At 50.5% G+C, this 20,441-nt stretch overlaps 1 protein-coding gene and 1 long non-coding RNA gene across 2 annotated transcripts in view; one reads left to right on the forward strand and one right to left on the reverse strand.

The window, feature by feature from the left end:
• FBP1 (fructose-bisphosphatase 1) overlaps window positions 1–20,441 on the forward strand; it is a 33,518-nt gene that overhangs the window by 1,390 nt on the left and 11,687 nt on the right. Inside the window, 2 exon segments of the mRNA NM_001193652.1 lie at window positions 17,399–17,561; window positions 20,327–20,419. Of these exon segments, the coding sequence (NP_001180581.1) occupies window positions 17,399–17,561; window positions 20,327–20,419 (256 nt within the window).
• Window positions 17,568–20,441, reverse strand: part of LOC144334804 (uncharacterized) — a 41,021-nt gene continuing 38,147 nt past the window's right edge. The window contains exon 3 of the long non-coding RNA XR_013405043.1: window positions 17,568–18,849. This is a non-coding gene — a long non-coding RNA (uncharacterized LOC144334804). The remainder of the gene's footprint in view (window positions 18,850–20,441) is intronic.

The raw sequence follows: 20,441 nt of genomic DNA on the forward strand, positions 1-20,441 counted from the left end.
GCTGGTCTCGAACTCCCGACCTCAGGTGATCCGCCTGCCTCGGCCTCCCAAAGTGCTGGGATTACAGGCATGAGGCACCGTGCCCAGTCGTGCACAGGTGTTTTCTAGCTAACTGATCCACACTTTTAACTAAAGGGTAACTGGGTTTTCAGATTGTCCATACACCTTCCTAACATTTCCTGCACTTACGTACGCTATAAAAATGACACATGATGGACCGGGCGCGGTGGCTCACGTCTGTAATCCCAGCACTTTGGGAGGCCAAGGCGGGTGGATTGCCTGAGGTCAGGAGTTCAAGACCAGCCTGACCAACATGGTGAAACCCCGTCTCTATTAAAAATACAAAAATTAGCTGGGTGTGGTGGTGTGCGCCTATAATCCCAGCTACTCGGGAGGCTGAGGAAGGAGAATTGCTTGAACCCTGGAGGCAGAGGTTGCAGTGAGCCAAGATCGCACTATTGCACACCAGCCTGGACGACAAGAGTGAGACTTCATCTCAAAACAAAAGACACATGATGCTCAGAGCTGACCTGAACAAATATAATCCCACTACTTTGGTTTGGAATGCATGTCTCCATTTTTAAAATCTCTTCTCCGCCCCCCATCCTGCAATCTAGATTCCTCTTCTTACTGGGAGGCTGTCTGGCGTTGGTCCCACAGTATGGATTGGCGGAGATCATTCATGTAAAGGAGTTGTATGATCACATTTATTTTTGAATATTAAGCAGACATGTTAAGGAAGGCGATGACTCCATTGCTGTTGCCTCTGGCCCCTCTTAATAATACATTCCTAAGGATTCTTACTTTAGAAACACACCCAGGTGAAATCTTATTCAAGCTTTAATTTACAGCTATTATAGGTGGCTCACAGCTTTAACTGCCTTTGAGGACCAGGGATATATTTTAAAAAGAGGGCTGTCGACTGGGTGCTCACACCTGTAATCCCAGCACTTTGGGAGGCCGAGGCAGGTGGATCACCTGAGGTCAGGAGATGGAGCCCAGCCTGGTCAACAAGGTGAAACCCCGTCTCTACTAAAAATACAAAAATTAGCCAGGCATGGTGGCGGGTGCCTGTAATCCCATCTACTTGGGAGGCTGAGGCAGGAGAATTGCTTGAACCCGGGAGGCGGAGGTTGCAGTGAGCCGAGATTGTGCCACTCTACTCCAACCTTGCGACAGAGTGAGACTCTGTCTCAAAAAAGTAAGTCTCAGAAAAGAAAAAAAAAAGGGCTTCTCATGTCTGATAGCTTAAAAAATGGTCAGTACCTGTCACACTCCTAGAGAGACTTAGAAATGTAAGATGTGTTTTGAAGTGTCCCACTTCCTAAGTAACCTTAGATAGTGGGACCTCAGATAGTGAGATTTTGATAGTAGGGCCTGGATGAAGCATGCTAATTTTGGCTACAGAAGATATGCGTATTATTTATTTATTTATTTTGAGATAGAGTCGCACTCTGTTGCCCAGGCTGGAGTGCAGTGGTGTGATAATGGCTCACTGCAGCCTCAACCTCCCGGGCTGAATTGGTGCTCCCACCTCAGCCTTCCCTGTAGCTGGGACTACAGGCATGTGCCACCATGTCGGATAATTTTTGTGTTTTTGTACAGATGGGGTTTTGTTATGTTGCCCAGGCTGGTCTCAAATTCTTGGATTCAAGCGATCTGCCCACCTTGGCCTCCCAAAATGCTGGGATTACAGTTATGAGCCACTGTGCCTGGTCAATATGTGTACTTTTTTTTTTTTTTTTTTTTTTTTTGAGACAAACTTTCGCTCTCTCCCCCAGGCTGGAGTGCAGTGGCGGGATCTCTGCTTACTGCAAGCTCCACCTCCTGGGTTCATGACATTCTCCTGCCTTAGCCTCCTGAGTAGCTGGGGCTACAGTTGCCCGCCACCACGCCTGGCTAATTTTTGTATTTTTGGTAGAGACAGGGTTTCACCGTGTTAGCCAGGATGGTCTCGATCTCCTGACCTCGTGATCCACCCGCCTTGGCCTCTCAAAGTGCTGGGATTACAGGCGTGAGCCACTGCACCCGGCCATGTGTACTTTTATACTAGATAGTTGTGAATACCAGGCTTTAAAGAAATATTATCATGTGGCATTCATTGACAAAATTTAAACCATTCAATATAATCCAAGGAAAGAGTGAAACCCACCCCATATGTATCCCGGGGGTATCCACTGTAAATGATTTACTGCTTATTTTTCCAGATACTTCTTTACACTCATATGAGTTTACACATGAACACATATTTACATATGCCTATAAGTAAACAGCAGACAAAATGGGATCACACTCAACACACGCTTCTGTAGTTTGCTTTGTTCTTTAACATTATTCAAGGAACATCCTTCAATGTCAGGACATCTACATCTACCTCGTCTACATTCACGGCTGTGTGCTGCTCCCCTGCACACATCAGGAGGTGTTGAAGTTGTTCTCTATTTTGGGGCACTTCGGTTTTTACCAGCCTTTGGGTGTGACAGGGCTGTACCCTTGGGACTGGTGTTGATGCCTGGTTCTTGGGGTAGCTGAGAGGGAGGACTAGATGCTGGACACAGGTGATCTTGCGGGAAGTTCAGCGTTTGGCCGTTTTCAGTATCGCATGTCATCGGGCAGGTAGCATGATTCTCAAACCAGGCCCCCAACTTCCATTCATTCCAGGCGCTGAAATCCGGAATGAAAAACCAGCATTCCTGCAAAGATCTCGTTAGTGCTGAAGAGCAGACCTAGGACAGCATGTACCCAAAGGGATGGGGTGACTGCAGGTTTGCAGGAACCTCACTGGAGCCGGCTGAGGGAGCTCACCCGGGGTCATGATGGAAACATCAGGAGTTGAAGCACAGAGCCTGGTGTAACCTAAAGTTGCCGTTGTAGTCACTTTATTGCTCCTATTGAAACGTTCATGGAATCGTCGAGTTTTAAACTGAAAGGCACTCAACAGTCACCTAGTCTGTAGTCTGTCACCTCCTCATACAGAAGAGGACCCTGAGACTGAGGAAGAGGAGATGACTTGGCCTGTGGCTGGGGCCTCAGGAACTCTGGCTTGGGGCTCTTTTGGCCACACTACACATCTCTTCCTTTATTTTTTAGAAATCAATTAAAATTCACCAAACTCTAAATCTCATCCATTAGTTATTCTTTTTTTTTTTTTTTTTTGAGACGGGCCTCACTCTCTGTCACTCAGGCTGGAGTGCAGTGGTACAATCTCAGTTTACTGCAACCTCTGCCTCCTGGGCTTAAGCGATCCTCCCATCTCAGCCTCCAAGGCAGCTAGGGCCACAGAAGTGCACCACCACACCCGGCTAAGTTTTGTATTTGTATTTGTGTTTTATTTATTTATTTATTTACAGACAGAGTCTCACTCCATTGCCAAGACTGGAGTGCAGTGGTGCAATTTCAGCTCACTGCAACCTCCGCCTCCCGGGTTCAAGTGATTCTCCTGCCTCAATTTCCCGAGTAGCTGAGATTACAGCGCACCCCACCATACCTGGATAATTTTTTGTATTTTTAGTAGAGATGGGGTTTTGCCAAGTTGGCCAGGGTCGAACTCCTGGCCTCAAGTGATCCACCCGCCTTGGCTTCCCAAAGTGCTGGGATTAGAAGTGTAAGCCACTGCGCCTGGTCTAATTTTTGTATTTATGGTAGAGACAGGGTTTAGCCATGTTAGCCAGGCTACCTTTTTGATGTGAATTCAGGCTTAGATCCCAAGGAGCCGTTGCTTTGGGCAAACGTGCCCTGGGAGACTTCCCTCTGGGCTTCTGGCTCTCTCCATCCCCTCTTGGGAGAGAAGCTGTGCAGGTCAGGAGAACGCTCTGCAAACCTGAGTCAAGCTGATGAAATTGTGGTTCAAATGTCAGGTTCGAATGTTGTCTACTTTGTTTGCATTCCTTTGGAAGTAAGGGGTCCTCCCGTGGCTTCAGCTTTTTTGTTTTGTGGAGCTGACCTCCCTTTGTATCCACTTCCAAATCACTGACTGAAGAATTCACCGATTTCGTTCAATTCCACTAAATATTACTGAACATCCACCCCCCATGTACAAAGTTCCAGACGACGAGAACAACAGAGTTTACTCTCTAGGAAAAAATATTTGTATAGTTATAACACGCATTAGAGGTTTTGAAAGATGCTTGCTTTCTTTCGTTTTTTTTTTTTTGTTTGTTTGTTTGTTTGTTTTTTTGGCGGAGTCTCGCTCTGTCGCCCAGGCTGGAGTGCAGTGGCACGATCTCGGCTCACTGCAAGCTCCGCCTCCCGGGTTCCCGCCATTCTCCTGCCTCAGCCTCCCGAGTAGCTGGGACTACAGGCGCAGCCACCACGCCCGGCTAATTTTTGTATTTTTAGTAGAGACAGGGTTTATCCATGTTGGTCGGGCTGGTCTCGATCTCCTAACTCCGGTGACCCGCCTGCCTCGGCCTCCCAAAGTGCTGGGATTGCAGGTGTGAGCCACTGTGCCCGGCCTGAAAGATGCTTTCGTGGTGGCTCAGCCTGTAATCCCAGCACTTTGGGAGGCCGAGGCAGGGGGATCACAAGGTCAGGAGATCGAGACCATCTTGGCTGACTCAGTGAAACCCCATCTCTACTAAAAATATAAAAATTAGCTGGGTGTGGTGGCAGCGCCTGTAGCCCCAGCTACTCTGGAGGCTGAGGCAGGAGAACGGCGGGAACCCGGGAGGTGAAGGTTGCAGTGAGCCGAGATCGGCCACTGCACTCCAGCCTGGGCAACAGAGCGAGACTCCGCCTCAAAAACAAAAAACAAACAAAAAAATTTTTGCTTTCATAGAGGCGCCAAAAATGTGATTTATGGTGAAGGACTGCGGGGCGCCGAGAATGGGCAGGTGCCGGACCTGGCGGCTGGACCGCAGCTCAGACTGGTGGCCACGGGGGAGGAGTCCTGAGAGGGGAACGTGTTTCTGGAAAAGTTGCCCACTCACTTTGACCAAAGCGTGGAGTGCTCATGGTGGGTTCGTGGCTGTGAAATTGTGGGTACGTTGGGGAAGCGTCAGATGGCAAGGGTGACCACGTTACAGGTTTGCGGGTACACACGGAGAGATGAAGGATTTTGAACGTTTTTTGAGTGGGGCAGTTGCGTGACTGGAGACAAATCTGGAGAAGGTGTGGCTGGAAGCACCGCGGAAGAGGGAAAGACAGGACACGGGAAAACCAGTGGGAAGCGGGAGGCTGAGTTGAGTAGCCGGCAGAGCTGCAGCCTTGAAGAGGAGAGGAAGGATTTGGAAGAAGTCTGAGCATGGATTAGATGAGAAGGGCTGTGGGGGAGGTTCTGAAACCGCTGGTCCTAGCAACTGAAAGCAGAGCCATGCCACCACAAAACAAAACACACACACACACACAGGGACAAGGAGGAGCTGGCGTTTAGAGTTTGGGGAAGGAGGGAAGGTGATCTCAACATTCCGGAAAGGCTGAACTTGAGATGTTAGAGGGTGACCTGTTGGGAGATGCTGTGCAGCCTGCAGCTGGCCTTGCCTGTTTTGGCACACTGGCCCCGAGGCAGAGAAAGGAGGAGGAGATCTGGAGCGGTTTAACGGACAGGAGTGTGCAGGGATTCAGAGCACATTTTGGAGAGGGATGGAGCCAAGCTTAGATTCCTGGCCCTGCCCTTCGATGTCTGTGAGGACTGGGCTGTTGATGTGATGTCACTGAACCTGTTTCTCCAGTTGTAAGATGGAGACAGCTATGTTTTCAACCTCAGAGAATCGTAGGAGGATGAATTAAGTTTACTAATCGGGTACCAATGTTATTAATATCATTGTTTTCCTGAAGGCTATTTATTTATTTATGTTTGAGACAGAGTCTGGCTGTGTCGCCCAGGCTGGAGTGCAGGGGTGTGATCTCAGTTCACTGCAACCTCCACCTCCAAGGTTCAAGCGATTCTCCTGCCTCAGCCTTCCAAGTAGCTGGGATTGTAGGCGCCCGTCACCACACTCAGCTAATTTTTGTGTTTTTAGTAGAGATGGGGTTTCACTTTGTTGGCCAGTCTGGTCTTGAACTCCTCACTTCATGATCCACCTGCCTCAGCCTCCCAAAGTCCTGGGCTTACAAGTGTGAGCCACTGAGCCTGGCCTGTTTTATTTTTACTTTTTGTAAACTTTTATTTGAACTTTTTGTTCTTCATTCGTTAGCAGTATCCTGTGTGCCTTATCAGCAGGGACGGAGTCCAGGCATGTTACGTATTAGAACAATGTTGCACCCAAAAGTGGCTGCAGGAACTGTCCTCCCACCAGACTCATATTGTGTCCGGGAGAGTTACTTTTACATATGGGGTCCTCTCAGTTGTTTGACAGAAGAAATAATAAAGAGCTTCAGATTTCATTTTAGAATGACAGGTCAGCTAATACATGTTTAGGCTTATCTTCCAATTTGCAGTTTTTGACATTAAGCTTTTAGAAACTTTACCAGATTTATTTTATGTTTCTTGAATTGTCTTCTCCACATGACCAAAGAGTGAAATTGCAACTTCGTTTCCGTAAAAGCTCTGCCAGCCTCGTGCCATCCTGTTTACCAGTTTAGGCCCACAGGAATGCAAGCAGAGGCAGGTATTTGTGACCTTTGAAAGCAGCTCTCACTGCAAGTGCCTCTTCTTCAATGTATTTCTGAACCCTTGGATGTTCCCGGCCGGGTAAATGGTTGATTACCGTGGAATCAAGCAGTAACAAGCCAGTCTTACCTTTGACTTTAGTGATAAGGATTAAGTAATAATCCCCCTCCCTTTTGGCTGAGCCGGGTGTTCGGAGCCCGAGTCTGGTGCTTTTGCGTGCTGTGCGAAGTGTTGCTGCCGCAGTCGTGTTGCTCAGTCACGGTGACTTCGGGAGGAGATGGTCCTAAGTCAGCAGAGCCAGGCAGCCCTGGAGGGCTCTAGCTCTGTCAGCCCCTGGCTCCAATCCTCGTGTCCTTCAGTGCTTTCGAGAGGCTGTGACAGGCAGCCTCCCCCAGTCATCACAAATCTGCATGTTCAAAGTCCATGGCTGTGAAATGGTTCTTCTGTTTTAGAAACCATTTGCAAACTTGGAGAACAATGCTAACATTTAATAAAAATCTCCAAGGATTTCAAAACACTGGCCACTTTATGCTTCTAGGGTGTTCCCCGTGATATGAATTAAAATGACTTACAGCTCTTTAAACTTTTCAGTGGGGTTTACGGTAAAAGTAAAGAAGAGACATGATAGGCAGTTTCTGCAGTTGAGTTCTGCCTCCCAGACTCCAGGAAGAGCTCCTTCGTGTCTCTGGGGTTGGAAAGGGAAAGGACGCAGAGGCTTCAACCCTGCCTGGTGCTTTTCCACTTTACACGGGCTGCAGGACCAAGCAATTTGAATAAAATTGAAGTGAAATGTCAAGAACATCTCAAATAATATTCCCAGTGAGATTTTATCAAATGTAAACTTGGAGCACTTTTTTTTTCTTTTGCCAGTTCCTTATTGGCTGTCCTCCAAGAAGTTGCCTGCAAAACTGGTTTAGAGATGCTTCCCCTTCCCCCAATCCCCAGACCAGCGACACTTACTTAGTGGATGCCTGCCGGGCTCTGTGAAGAGCACGTGGCTGCCTGGGCGGGGAGTGCTGTGAACCAGGGGCATTATCCACCATCCCCACCAACGTGGCCAGAAACAGCCACTCAGGGGCTTCGCACAGCTTGATGGAGGCCACATCGTCGGTAAGAAGCAAAGGCAGAATCTGAACCCAGGTCTTTGTGGTGCTGAGTTCTTGCTTCTCCGCATGGTGTGTTACGCCAGGCGAGCTAGGGGTGGGAATGGTGACATTTCTTGCGCACTTGCCTATGCACCAGGCACTTTTCTGACCACTTTACTTGTATCAACCCAGTTATCCCCCCTCTATCGACTACGAAGCAGACACACTACATTCCCATACTGCAGATGAACCAGAGGTCACAGATGCGAAGTGACTTTCCCTGGCTGCTGAGCGTGGAGCAGAGCTGGGATTGGAACCCTGGTGGTGTAGAGGGCCAGCCTGGGGCCTCGACCACGACACTCTAGTTTCCTGAGGAACCAGGTGAAAGGCCACTGCATTTGTCTAACACGGTGTTTGCACAGCAGACACACTTTTACCACGAAGCTGTGCTAATCTGAGGGTTTTCTTCAGGGGTCGGAGTCTTGGATGGTAGAGGTTATGCAGGCAGGCATTACCAACACCGCTGGGTCTAATGGAGTTCATGATCTTAGGAATCCTTGGATCCTTTTATTACTCTCTAAACGTGTTCATCCATTTACATTGAGAACCCACTATGTGCAGGCATTGTTCTAGGTGCTAAGGATACAGGGTTAACAAAATACTCTTTTTTTCCAGGATCAGGAACTGGTAGGTCTTTCCTCCTCCAGAGGCACATGTTTATGCAAGAGTTTCAGGCCCCTGGGATAATACACTCGCGTTTCCCTGATGCCCTGCGCGTTTGCTTCGGACCTCACTAGAAACGCCTCTGGCTGCCTGTAAGGTTCTCATTGCGAATGTCCCAGGTAGAGGGCTGTGCGTGGGACGTGGCCGTCCTCAGGGTGGCCCGTCAGGTGAGGGGAGCTCAGAGGCCCTCCACTCTTGGCATTCTTGTACAAAGCAGGTTGGGCCCAGGCCTCTAAGATCGGGGTTTTAGATAGCGTTTCCAGGGGTGGCAGCCCCGTCTGCGCCCTCCCTCCCAGCGGCTCCTAGAAAAGAGTGGGCCATTCCTAAGGCCATGAAGACAATGCCCCATAAAGGTGACACTTCCATGCCTGTGGGCTCTCCCCGTCCTCTCTTGGTGGGGGTTGAGAGACTAGACCCTCCCCCCTACCTCCCCAGGAGTGGGGGTTATGTGATGTCACTGATGCCGGTGTCTCACTCTTGCACACATTTTCCAGGCTCCTGGCACCATGGAGGATCTCCTGGAGGCTAGTGCCTTCAGCTTCAGGCTCTGATCCTTCCTTGTTTCTTTAATTATCCATCTTAACCACCAAAATCAATTAACAGCCTTCCTAGTTAACAGGCTGCCATTTTCTAGGCCAAGGCTTGAGGTGAATTAGTTCCTCCAAGCAGCTGTGGTTTTATTTCCAGAAGCGGCCCCCGGATCGATAGCTGTGCCTATTCAATGACCATGGGTCTGTGAAGGGCATAAGCAGGACCCATGCTAATCAGCTCTGCTTTTTCTATATTAAAAAAACTTTTGGCCGGGTGCGGTGGCTCACGCCTGTAATCCCAGCACTTTGGGAGGCCAAGGTGGGCAGATCATGGGGTCAGGAGTTTGAGACCAGCCTGGTCAACATAGTGAAACCCTGTCTTTACTAAAAATACAAAAATTAGCCGGGCGTGGTGGCGCATGCCTGTAATCCTAGCTACTCAGGAGGCTGAGGCAGGAGAATCGCTTGAACCCTGGAGGGGGAGGTTGCAGTGAGCTGAGATTGTGCCACTGTACTCCAGCCTGGGTGACGGAGCGAGATTCTGTCTTAAAACAAACAAAAAACAACAACAAAAAACCTTTAATTAAAGTTACCCAATAGATTGCATGTAATATATACTTGTTTTATAAACTTAAGATACAACATAGAACGAGATTTTAAAATATATATAAATATAGTATAAATCATGATTAGTGCTTCCTCATCATTGTCCTCTTTGCTGTTGTGAAGAAAATCTCAGCTTCAACTTAGATATATGGAAATCAAATATCCGCATCTCTGGAAGATTGCAATTTAAAAGCATGTCCTGGAATTTTCGGCCGCAGTTTGAAAGCACCTGTTGATTCACACATGCCTGGAAGTAGCTGACGTTTGTGCAACACTGTGCCGTGGTTTGGGCGGTGCCCTGGGGTTCTGTGCAGCTGGTCTGGCCTCCTTGCTGTGAGGTGCGGGCATTTAAATTCCGTGGCCAGCAGTAGCGGCCAGTGGTGCTCTGGCCTCAGCAGGTGCCCTGTTCTCTTGCTTGCTCCCTGCTACTTCTCAAGGAAGGCCTCAAGCCAGTCCGCTCCTTATGCTCTGACATTTCTCCTCTTAGGCCCAAGACAGAAACGGTGGAGAAAACGTCACAATGTCGCCTTTCCCCTCTGTGATAACTTTTCTTTTTCTTTTTTTTTTTTTTTTGAGACAGTGTCTCTGTGGCCCAGGCTAGATGCAGTGATGTGATCTCGGCTCACCAACCTTTGCCTCCTGGGTTCAGGCAATTCCTGTGCCTCGGCCTTCCAAGTAGCTGGGATTCCAGGCATGCGCCACCACACCTGGCTAATTTTTGTATTTTTAGTAGAGGTGGGGTTTGGCCATGTTGGCAAGCTGGTCTCAAACTCCTGGCCTCAAGTGATCCACCTACCTTGGCCTCCCAAACTGTTGGGGTCACAGGCATGAGCCACTGTGTCTGGCCACCTCTGCGATAACTTTCATTCGGAAAACATTTCCTTGGCAGATCGTCACTGGCTCCATCCAAATCGCCCTCCCTGCCCCTGCATGATCAGCCCCGGCTGCTGCTGCTGGCTCCTTTTCTGGCAGCAGGGCTGGGGGCAGAGCGGGGGCCGGGGGGGGAAGGGAGCTAGGCCTGGAGGTTTACAGCTCGCTCAGTGCAGCCCATGTCTTAGCCATTTCACTTGTTCTCTCTCCTTTAATTGTGAGGCACAGTTGGCCTGGGGAAGGCCTTTTTGGACAGGGTCGTGTGATGGTTTCCCATATCCCTGCAGCCTCATTTGTGCCTTATCCCATCCCCAGAGAATGGCAAACTGGGTGATCTGGAAGGAGCCGGTGGTGGGTGCAAAGGCTCCAGTCGAGTCCCACAGAGGGTAGTTGGTGTCATCACCTCTGGTTCACAGCTGCCTCCTAGAAACGGCTTCCGAGGCAGGTTGGGCTTCTGGCTCCACTGGGCTCTCCCGGAGCCCTCCTAGAACTCGCGGCGGGGGATGGCAGCTGCTGCATTCGCTCCTCAGGGCTGTCTCACCAGGAGCTGAGGCCCACACCTGCTGTTGACTCTAGGCAGCCCTCTCTAGGTGGTGATTGGAATACAGAGCGAATGCTCTTGTTTCTCTGTCCTTCAGGGCCTTTGAGGAATGATGACTGATCAGCAGGCAGACATTTATTATTTCTTTTTCTTTCTGAGGTGGAATTTAACTCTTTGTTGCCCAGGCTGGAGTGCAGTGGTGTGATCTCGGCTCACTGCAACCTCTGCCTCCTGGGTTCAGGTGACTCCCCTGTCTCAGCCTCCAGAGCAGCGGGGATTACAGGCATCTGCCACCACTCCCCACTAATTTTTTTTTTTTGATGGAGTTTTGCTCTTGTTGCCCAGGCTGGAGTGCAGTGGCACGATCTCAGCTCACTGCAACATCCACCTCCCGGGTTCAAGCGATTCTCCTGCCTCAGCCTCCTGAATAGCTGGGATTACAGGCATGCGCCACCATACCCAGCTAATTTCGTATTTTTATTAGAGACAGGGTTTCTCCATGTTGGTCAGGCTGGTCTCGAACTCCCAACCTCAGGTGATCCACCCACCTCAGCTTCCCAAATCGCTGGGATTATAGGCGTGAGCCACTGCGACCGGCCAATTTTTGTGTTTTTAATAGAGGTGGGATTTCACCATGTTGGCCAGGCTGGTGTCGAACTCCTGACCTCAGGTGATCCGCTCACCTTGGCCTCCCAAAGTGCTCGGATGACAGGCGAGAGCCACTGCGCCTGGCCAGACATTTATTATTTCTAAGGGGGCTTCTGAAAACTTATGGAGAAAATAAACTGCATGTGATCTTCAGCTAACCCACTCCCTGAGCATGCTTCTGAGGACTTTTCCTCTGTCAGGATCACAGAAGCCTTGCCTGCTTGCGACTTCATTGACCGTTGTAAACGTGTTACTCGGGGCATCTCAAGCCCTCTCAGGGTCCCCGAGGTGTGATGCGGGAGGCTTGATGGAGCCTGCGTCTGGTCCTGACTGCCCATCGTGACTGTGCAGCCCCGACAGTACCAAGCCAGGTGGTGTGACCAGCACAGGGTGCGGCCCGCTTAACGCACTGCGGCTCAGAGGAGACCCGGAGACGTGATGGACACCCCGACATTGTTGCTGTCAACATGGCAGCATCGTTGGCCGGCAGCCGGGGGAATTCGTTCTCTTGATCCACTCACCGTTTCTACCTTAGGATCCTTTTCCTGTGCTTTTGTGGAAGGTTTTCATAATGCCAGGATTAACCAGGAGAAGCCTCCCCCAAGATATCTCAGCAAAGTTATGAAGTACGTGAACATTGAGTTGGAGGGGCCCAGAGTGATCTGTCTTCGTGTGTTCTTTTACACTTGAAAGACAACTGAGGACAGCTGGTGAAGCGTCCTTGTGCTGGGAGACGGGAGGGACCCTTACTGGGGGTAAAGAAACGGGCAGGAACCAGTTAACACATCTGTCGCCACCCAGTGGCGTCATGGAAACCTGAGGCAGGTGGAGCCCATTTCCTGCCGGGGTTTGGTGGACGCAGGTGGCCCTGTCTGTGCAGGTGCTGAGGGCCACGTGTGGTTTGGTGGACGCAGGCAGCCCTGACCATGCAGGTGCTGAGGGCCCTGTGTGGTTTGGTGGACACCGGCGGCCCCGTCAGTGCTGTGGTGAGGGCCCTGCATGGCTTGGTGGATGTGAGTGACCCTGACCATGCAGGTGCTAAGGACCCTGTGCCATGCATCCTTCCAGAGTGCTGTGCGGCCCCATAAGCCTCCTATCGTGACCAGGGTGTACCATCCCTTCTGTGGCCCTCGGCTTCTCTGTGTTGGTTCCTCTGTGTGCCAAGGATAGGAACCATCTGAGACTCCTGGATTGCAGTGGGGAGGCCTGGCTGGTGGTCATGATTTGCCAAGTCTCCCACCCTGACACCGACTGTAGGCCTGGGCATGATCTGGGGCAACAGAAGTTGCTTCTCACTTTAATCTGGCCAACTGCTGAGTCTGCAAGCTCAGAAAATGCGGTCCAGCGCATCAGGAAATAGCCTACTTTCATTTAATCCCACAAAACAAGTCACGGTGCCCCTGTGTTTAGGACACGGTTACAGGATAACTTGTCTCTCCCTGGCTGGTGGGGCTGGCCCGGGAGTGCTGTACATCGGAGCCACCTCACAAGGACTTTCTCCCCCAGGTCTCCTCTCTGAATTTAGGTGCTTCCTGGATCCAGGCATCACAGGAAAAAGTCAGGCTTTGCAAAATCACTTGTATAAATGTGCACATAGGACCCACTCCCCTCCATCTGGAAATATGTGAAAAATGAACTGACTGTTTGCTTTGGCTCAATTGCTAACACGCCGCTCTTCTCTGGAGTCGTTACTAGCTGACTTATTTGGGCTCCTTTAGGGCTTTTTCATTTCCTCCCATTCTTTGTTTTTGTTTTTTTGAGATGGAGTTTCGCTCTTGTTGCCCAGGCTGGAGTGCAATGGCGCGATCTCGGCTCACCGCAACCTCCGCCTCCTGGGTTCAAGGGATTCTCCTGCCTCAGCCTCCCAAGTAGCTGGGATTACAGGCGTGCGCCATCACACCCAGCTAATTTTTATATATTTAGTAGAGATAGGGCTTCACCATGTTGGTCAAGCTGGTCTTGAATTCCTGACCTCAGGTGATCCACCCGCCTTGGCCTCCCAAAGTGCTGGGATTACAGGTGTGAGCCACCACGCCTGGCCCATTTCCTCTCCCATTCCTTCTTTTCTTTCTTTTTTTTTTTTTTGAGACAGAGTCTCGCTCTGTCGCCCAGGCTGGAGTGCAGTGGCGCCATCTCGGCTCACTGCAAGCTCCGCCTCCCGGGTTCACACCATTCTCCTGCCTCAGCCTCCCGAGTAGCTGGGACCACAGGCGCCGCCACCATGCCCGGCTAATTTTTTGTATTTTTAGTAGAGACGGGGTTTCACCGTGTTAGTCAGGATGGTCTCGATCTCCTGACCTCTTGATCCACCCACCTTGGCCTCCCAAAGTGCTGGGATTACAGGCATGAGCCACTGTGCCCGGCCTATTTCCTCCCATTCTTATGAAAAACATTCAAAAAGGCATTCAGCTTGAATGCCCCCTTTGCAGTGAGATCTTCCTGACCCTCTGAATTAACCATGTACCTTCCCATCTCTCTCTCCTGTCACCTTGATTTGTTTTATGTCAGCGAGCACCTGTCACTCTCTGACGTATCTTTTTCATTGAAAACACTTACTTATTTCTTGTTTGTCTCACCCCAATAGAATGTACCCTCCATAAGGGCGGGATCTTACCTACCGTGTTCAGCACCGTAACCCCAGCATCTAGAACGGTTCCCCGTGCACAGCGGGTCCCCAGTGAATATTTGTGGAATAAGTGAGCACTCAGACAGCTGACTAGGAAGCTTTTGAGTAAAAGAGACCATGGCCTGAGTGTTCCTGAGGGAAGTGCCTGAGCAGATGGGACTTGGACCAAAGCGTAATATAGGACTTTCCTTCCACACCTGCCTCAGCGCCTCATCTGTGTCCGGTGCCTTCGGGCCCCCTGCCCAGCCCTCCCGGCCCCTGAGCTGTCCCTGTCGGGCTGCGCCTATTAGTGCTAAGCCTTCTGTGTATCTCATGTGATCCTCTGACAGCCGCGTCGGGGCGGACCTCACTTCCCTCTTTGGACACGTGCGAAAGGGAGGGAGGCTCAGAGAGGGCAGGGGAGCCTGGGAGCTGAGACCTGGACCTGGTCTCTGCCTTGAAGCCCTCCTTCTGGTCCATCGGTGCTATTTGCCCTCCAGAATCAGAAGTGACTTTGACAGTGGGCTGGGCATGGTGGCTCATGCCTGTAAATCCCAGCACTTTGGGAGGCTGAGGTGGGTGGATCACTTGAGGTCGGGAGTTCGAGACTGGCCTGGCCAATATGGTGAAACCCTGTCTGTACTAAAAATACAAAAATCAGCTGGATGTGGTGGCTTACGGCTATAGTCCCAGCTACTCAGGAGGGTGAGGCCCGAACCTGGGAGGTGGAGGTTGCAGTGAGCCGAGATCACACAAGTGCACGTCAGCCTGGATGACAGAGTGACACTGTCTCCAAAAAATAAAAAATAAATATAACAATAATCATAAAGTGACTTTGATGGTGCAGCTCTCAGGCTGGGAAGGACGAGCACTGCCGCTAGTGAGGTCACCGAGGGAGCTGCCCTTGAGCTGGTGGGCCCTGCCAAGTCCCTCTGGCCTCCCAGATTTTGGCACCTTCTTCCTCCACAAGCCCCAGCCTCACAACTAGGGTGAGAAAAAGATTGTGTGGAAATAGAATTGAAAGCCCAGGGACACGGGGTTCAGCTCAAAGCTCCACAGACCTCTTGGTCTTTTACTCATGAAATAGGAGTAATGGGTGAAAAGAGAAGCAGCAGGAGGAGGGCTAGTGGGATGAGATGCGCTTTGCAGGCTGGAAAGGGAATGATGCCAAGAGTGGCCAAAAGACACTGACAGGTGGGCACGAGAAGACAGCCGGAGCTAGCTCCTGAGACAGTCAGGCCGGACCAGGCATGTGGGTTTGGACGGTTTCTAGAAGGTGCTCAGTTTTGCCCAGCCAGACACAGCGAGTTATGTTTTGGGCAAATGTACTTGCAGGAGCTGAAGCAGCCACGGCTGCTGGATAGGGGAGCGTCAGTTCCCAGGCGAGCCAGGGCTGCTGGATCATGGATCAGGGAGCATTGGTTCCCAGGCGAGCCACGGCCGCTGGGTCAGGGATCAGGGAGCATCAGTTCCCAGGCGAGCCACGGCCGCTGGATCGGGGAGTGTCGGTTCCCAGGCGAGCCACGGCCGCTGAGTCGGGGAGCGTCAGTTCCCAGGTGAGCCACGGCTGCTGGATCATGGGTCAGGGAGCGTCAGTTCCCAGGCGAGCCACGGCCGCTGGGTCAGGGATCAGGGAGCGTCGGTTCCCAGGCGAGCCACGGCCACTGGATCATGGATCAGGGAGCGTCGGTTCCCAGGCGAGCCACGGCCACTGGGTCGGGGAGCGTCGGTTCCCAGGCGAGCCACGGCCACTGGATCATGGATCAGGGAGCATCGGTTCCCGGGCGAGCCACGGCCACTGGGTCAGGGAGCGTCGGTTCCCAGGCAAGCCACGGCCGCTGGGTCGGGGAGCGTCAGTTCCCAGGCGAGTGCACATCGCCATCCTGGCCAAGGGCGTGGGTGTGCCCTTAACACCCACTTTCAGTGGCTTGTTGATGTCTTCAAAGACCCATCTTTTTCCCTTCCCACATCAAGGCTCTCTCCTTGCTCTGTGCATCCTTCCTGTGAGACGTCTCCCTCCGTTCCGTGTTCAGGGCGACCCCAGGCTCTGACAACCTGCCGCTTCTCAGTCTAACAAGCCAGGCTGCATTTGGACAAGCCACTGGATTCTGGGAATTCTACACTTACTGACTTGCAGGTAGCTTAAAAATAGCGAAAACTCCAGGATCCCTGGAACTTCCATGCCCTAGGACTCCTGCCAGGGGCCCAGGGTGTCACCAGGAGAGCCCTGGCCTGGGAGTCATAGGCAGCATCTCACCTCCGCCCTGCCTGTGGACAGGCCCACAGGAGTCTTGGGGTCTGAGTGTTCTCCTCTATGAAATGATGCCTTGTTTCTTTTAGGGTCTTTGTAGTTATAAAGCCATAAACCCCTTGGCTTGGCTTGAAACTCAGACTCCCCCCGACCCAGGCTTGCTGGGTCTCGGTATTGAGTTGTTTAACCCGTGTGTTTGGGCCAACACTGGTTCTTTCTGGGCAGAACCGAAAATCCCCCAAACGTTTTATGTAAAAAGCGCGGACACACGCACTGCAATAAACAGATACCCACGGTATCTGCAGTATTAAAAATGTTCTTGGGGGAGTATGGTTGAGGAAGAAATGTTCTGAAAAGCTCCCTAGGGGAACCACAATGAAAACAAAGTTAAGAAACACTGATTTAACCACAAAAGCGTGCAGGGCACCATGACCGGTTCAAGGTGAAGAGGCGGGTGGTAGCATCTCCTCCTCTCTAGGGTCTGTCCAGAGGCACCACCACCCTTCCTGCCTCGTTCTCCCAAGCTGTGTGTCCTCCTTCCTTTCTTCTAAATCTTTTTAAAAATTTTTATTATACTTTAAGTTCTGGGATACATGTGCAGAATGTGCAGGTCTGTTACACAGGTGTACAAGTGCCATGTGGTTTCCTGCACCGATCAGCCCATCATCTACATTAGGTATTTCTCCTAATGCTCTCCCTCCCCTAGTCCCCAACTCCCAACAGGCCCCAGTGTGTGATGTTCCCCTCCCTGTGTCTGTGTGTTCTCGTTGTTCACCTCCTGCTTAGGAGTGAGAACAGGCGGTGTTTGGTTTTCTGTTCCTGTGTTACTTTGCTGAGAATGATGGTTTCCAGCTTCATCCATGTCCCTGCAAAGGACATGAACCCTTTCTTCTAAATCTTACCGAACACTCACTTTTGGTGGGTTTATGGACACATCTACATACTCTGGTGGTCATGGCTTATTTTTTTGTGGCTTTTGTTCCCTGAAGCTATGGCATTGCTGGTTCTACCAACGTGACGGGTGATCAAGTTAAGAAGCTGGACGTCCTCTCCAACGACCTGGTTATGAACATGTTAAAGTCATCCTTTGCCACGTGTGTTCTCGTGTCAGAAGAAGATAAACACGCCATCATAGTGGAACCAGAGAAAAGGGTGGGTCTGTACTTCCACCGTTGAGGGTTTTAAGGCAGCTGGTTTTCTTCCCAGCTTCGTAACTGACTCCACTTGTTTAGCGGAGTTGGGTTCTGGGAGTCCCTCTAGATCCCCCCCGCAGTCTTTCCACAGCTTCCACCTCATTGCTGCCATCTCTCGAACCCTCCCTGTGCCACTGTGCAGATAAGTGCTGTGGCTCACGCTGCCCTCTCTCCAGTGGACTCCCATGAACTCATCTCCATTTCTAACTTTTTATTGCCATGTTTAATGCTCTTCAAACCCTGGCTTCTGTTGGCCATCTCTTTTACTACATCCCCATCCACCAGATTCCTGACCGTCACACTGACCCTCCTGGTGGCCTGGACTGCTGGAAACTTCCACCCCTGATACGTGCATTGGAGTCCCTGGTGGTCGGTCTCGGCTTCTTCTTCTTCTTCTTCTTTTTTTTTTTTTTTTTTTTTGAGACAGTGTTTTGCTCTTGTTGCCCAGGCTGGAGTACAGTGGCGTGATCTCAGCTCACTGCAACCTCTGCCTCCCAGGTTTAAGCGATTCTCCTGCCTCAGCCTCCTGAGTAGCTGGGATTACAGGTTCCCACCACCACGCCTGGCTAATTTTTGTATTTTTAGTAGAGACGAGGTTTCACCATGTTGGCCAGGCTGGTCTTGAACTCCTGACCTCACCTCGGCCTCCCAAAGTGCTGGGATTACAGGTGTGAACCGCCGCACCTGGCCTTGTCTCTGCTTTGTGAGAGCATATCTTACTTGTTTCTGTGTCCCAGTGTCTAGTGCAACGCCTGGCACATTGGAGGGCCTCGACAACAAATGACTGTTGGAAAAGATTGTTAAATGAAAGAGTATTCCCAGCTTTTACAAAACAACAATTGTAATTAAAAAACAAAACTTCTGAGATTAGCAGCACAGCTATATGGGCTTAGTAACTTTCTCAGTTTGAGAGGAACTGGGAACATGAAGGAGTAGAATTAGGAAAAAACAATGAGAAGATGAAGAGGCTGCCCGTCCTCACCCTGTTAAGAGGGCAGGAGCCACATCTGATGAAGTTGTTTTTCATCATTCCTGATAGCCCTGCATGCTAGACTTGAAGTTCATGTTTTTCTCAGCTGGGCCTTTCAAGGTCTTTGGCAGCGTCAGGCACATAGGTTAGATTTGTTGTTTAATATTCTCCATCACTCACGCTGGGCTGCTCTGTCTACCACGGGCCTTCGTGACAATTCGTGACAGGCAGGTTCCTGTGTTCCGGTTCCAATTCCTCCTGCATTAGTGAGGGAGGTCTGTGAAGAGCAAGAGGGCAGGGAATCATGTGAATCTGCTACAGACATTTAAAAACCACACTGGAAAGTGGCTAATTTGGAGATGGAAAACTCCCAGTGGTGTGCTGGTAAACTGCGTCTCAAAGCAAACAAGTCTCTGATACGTCCCCTTGCCTCTGTCAATGGTGTGAATACTCTCCCATCATCGATTTTAAGCTACCAATGTGACGTCACTGAAGGCAGAGCTGGGAAGAGATGTGCACGGTTAGCTCCTGAGAGCTGATACCAGCCAGCTCCTGCACACCACTGAAAATCCCACTCAGGCCGGGCGCGGTGGCTCAAGCCTGTAATCCCAGCACTTTGGGAGGCCGAGACGGGCGGATCACGAGCTCAGGAGATCGAGACCATCCTGGCTAACACGGGCGAAACCCCGTCTCTACTAAAAAAAATACAAAAAAACTAGCTGGGCGAGGTAGCGGGCGCCTGTAGTCCCAGCTACTCGGGAGGCTGAGCCAGGAGAATGGCGTAAACCCGGGAGGCGGAGCTTGCAGTGAGCTGAGATCGGGCCACTGCACTCCAGCCTGGGCGACAGAGCGAGACTCCGTCTCAAAAAAAAAAAAAAAAAAAAAAAAAAAGAAAATCCCACTCAAAGCAGGAATCTGCAGTATTCCCACTACCACTGCCAGTTATCTCCTTTGGGAATTACACTAGAAATTTGTTTTGTTTAGTTTTGTTTTTAGAGACCAGGGTCTCACTCTGTCACCAGACTGGAGTGCGCAGTTGTGGCTCACTGCAGCCTCCAACTCCCGGGCTCACGTGATACCTCCTGCCTCAGCCTCCTGAGTAGCTGGGACTACAGATGTTCAGCATCATGCCCAGCTAATTGAACTTTTTTTTTTTTTTTTAACAGAAGGAGTCTATGTTGCCCAGGCTGGTCTCAAACTCCTGGGCTCAAGTAATCCTCCCGTCTTAGCCTCCCAAAGTGCTAGGATTAGGCATGGGCCACCGTGCCCAGCCAGGATATTTTTGAAAACTCTACGCATCCCAACCTCAAGGGGCATCTGTAAGACCTCCACGAGAAGTTTCTTACAGGTCTCAACTCTAGTGAAGTCTCTGCTTCACCTCAGGAATTGCTTTTTCCTTTACGAATAAAGGAAAATGAGTGACTAGCCTTGCTTTTCTTTTTCCTTTGGCTGCCAGGAAACTCAATGCAAAGTTATGATTTGACTATATCAACAATGTGGGAAATCATGACTTATCTGTATTCCATTCCCTTCATCTGCACCTCCTAAGTGGTGTTTTCTCTGTTTAATCGTCGTGTGTGTGTGTATCCGTGCATTCTCTATGCCATTTCATACCTTCCATGACAGAGGATAAATAAATAAGACCCACATTTTTTGAACTTTCCTCTGAATTCCCACTCTTACTCCCTAATGTATACTGCTTAGTGTATCTTGCTACAACATTTTAAGGTTGTGTTTCTTTTTTCTGTGCTCAGGGTAAATATGTGGTCTGTTTTGATCCCCTTGATGGATCTTCCAACATCGATTGCCTTGTGTCCATTGGAACCATTTTTGGCATCTATAGAAAGGTAAAACGTGGTATCTTCAGCA

Source organism: Macaca mulatta, chromosome 15 (assembly GCF_049350105.2).
Source record: "Macaca mulatta isolate MMU2019108-1 chromosome 15, T2T-MMU8v2.0, whole genome shotgun sequence".
Taxonomy (NCBI): domain Eukaryota; kingdom Metazoa; phylum Chordata; class Mammalia; order Primates; family Cercopithecidae; genus Macaca; species Macaca mulatta.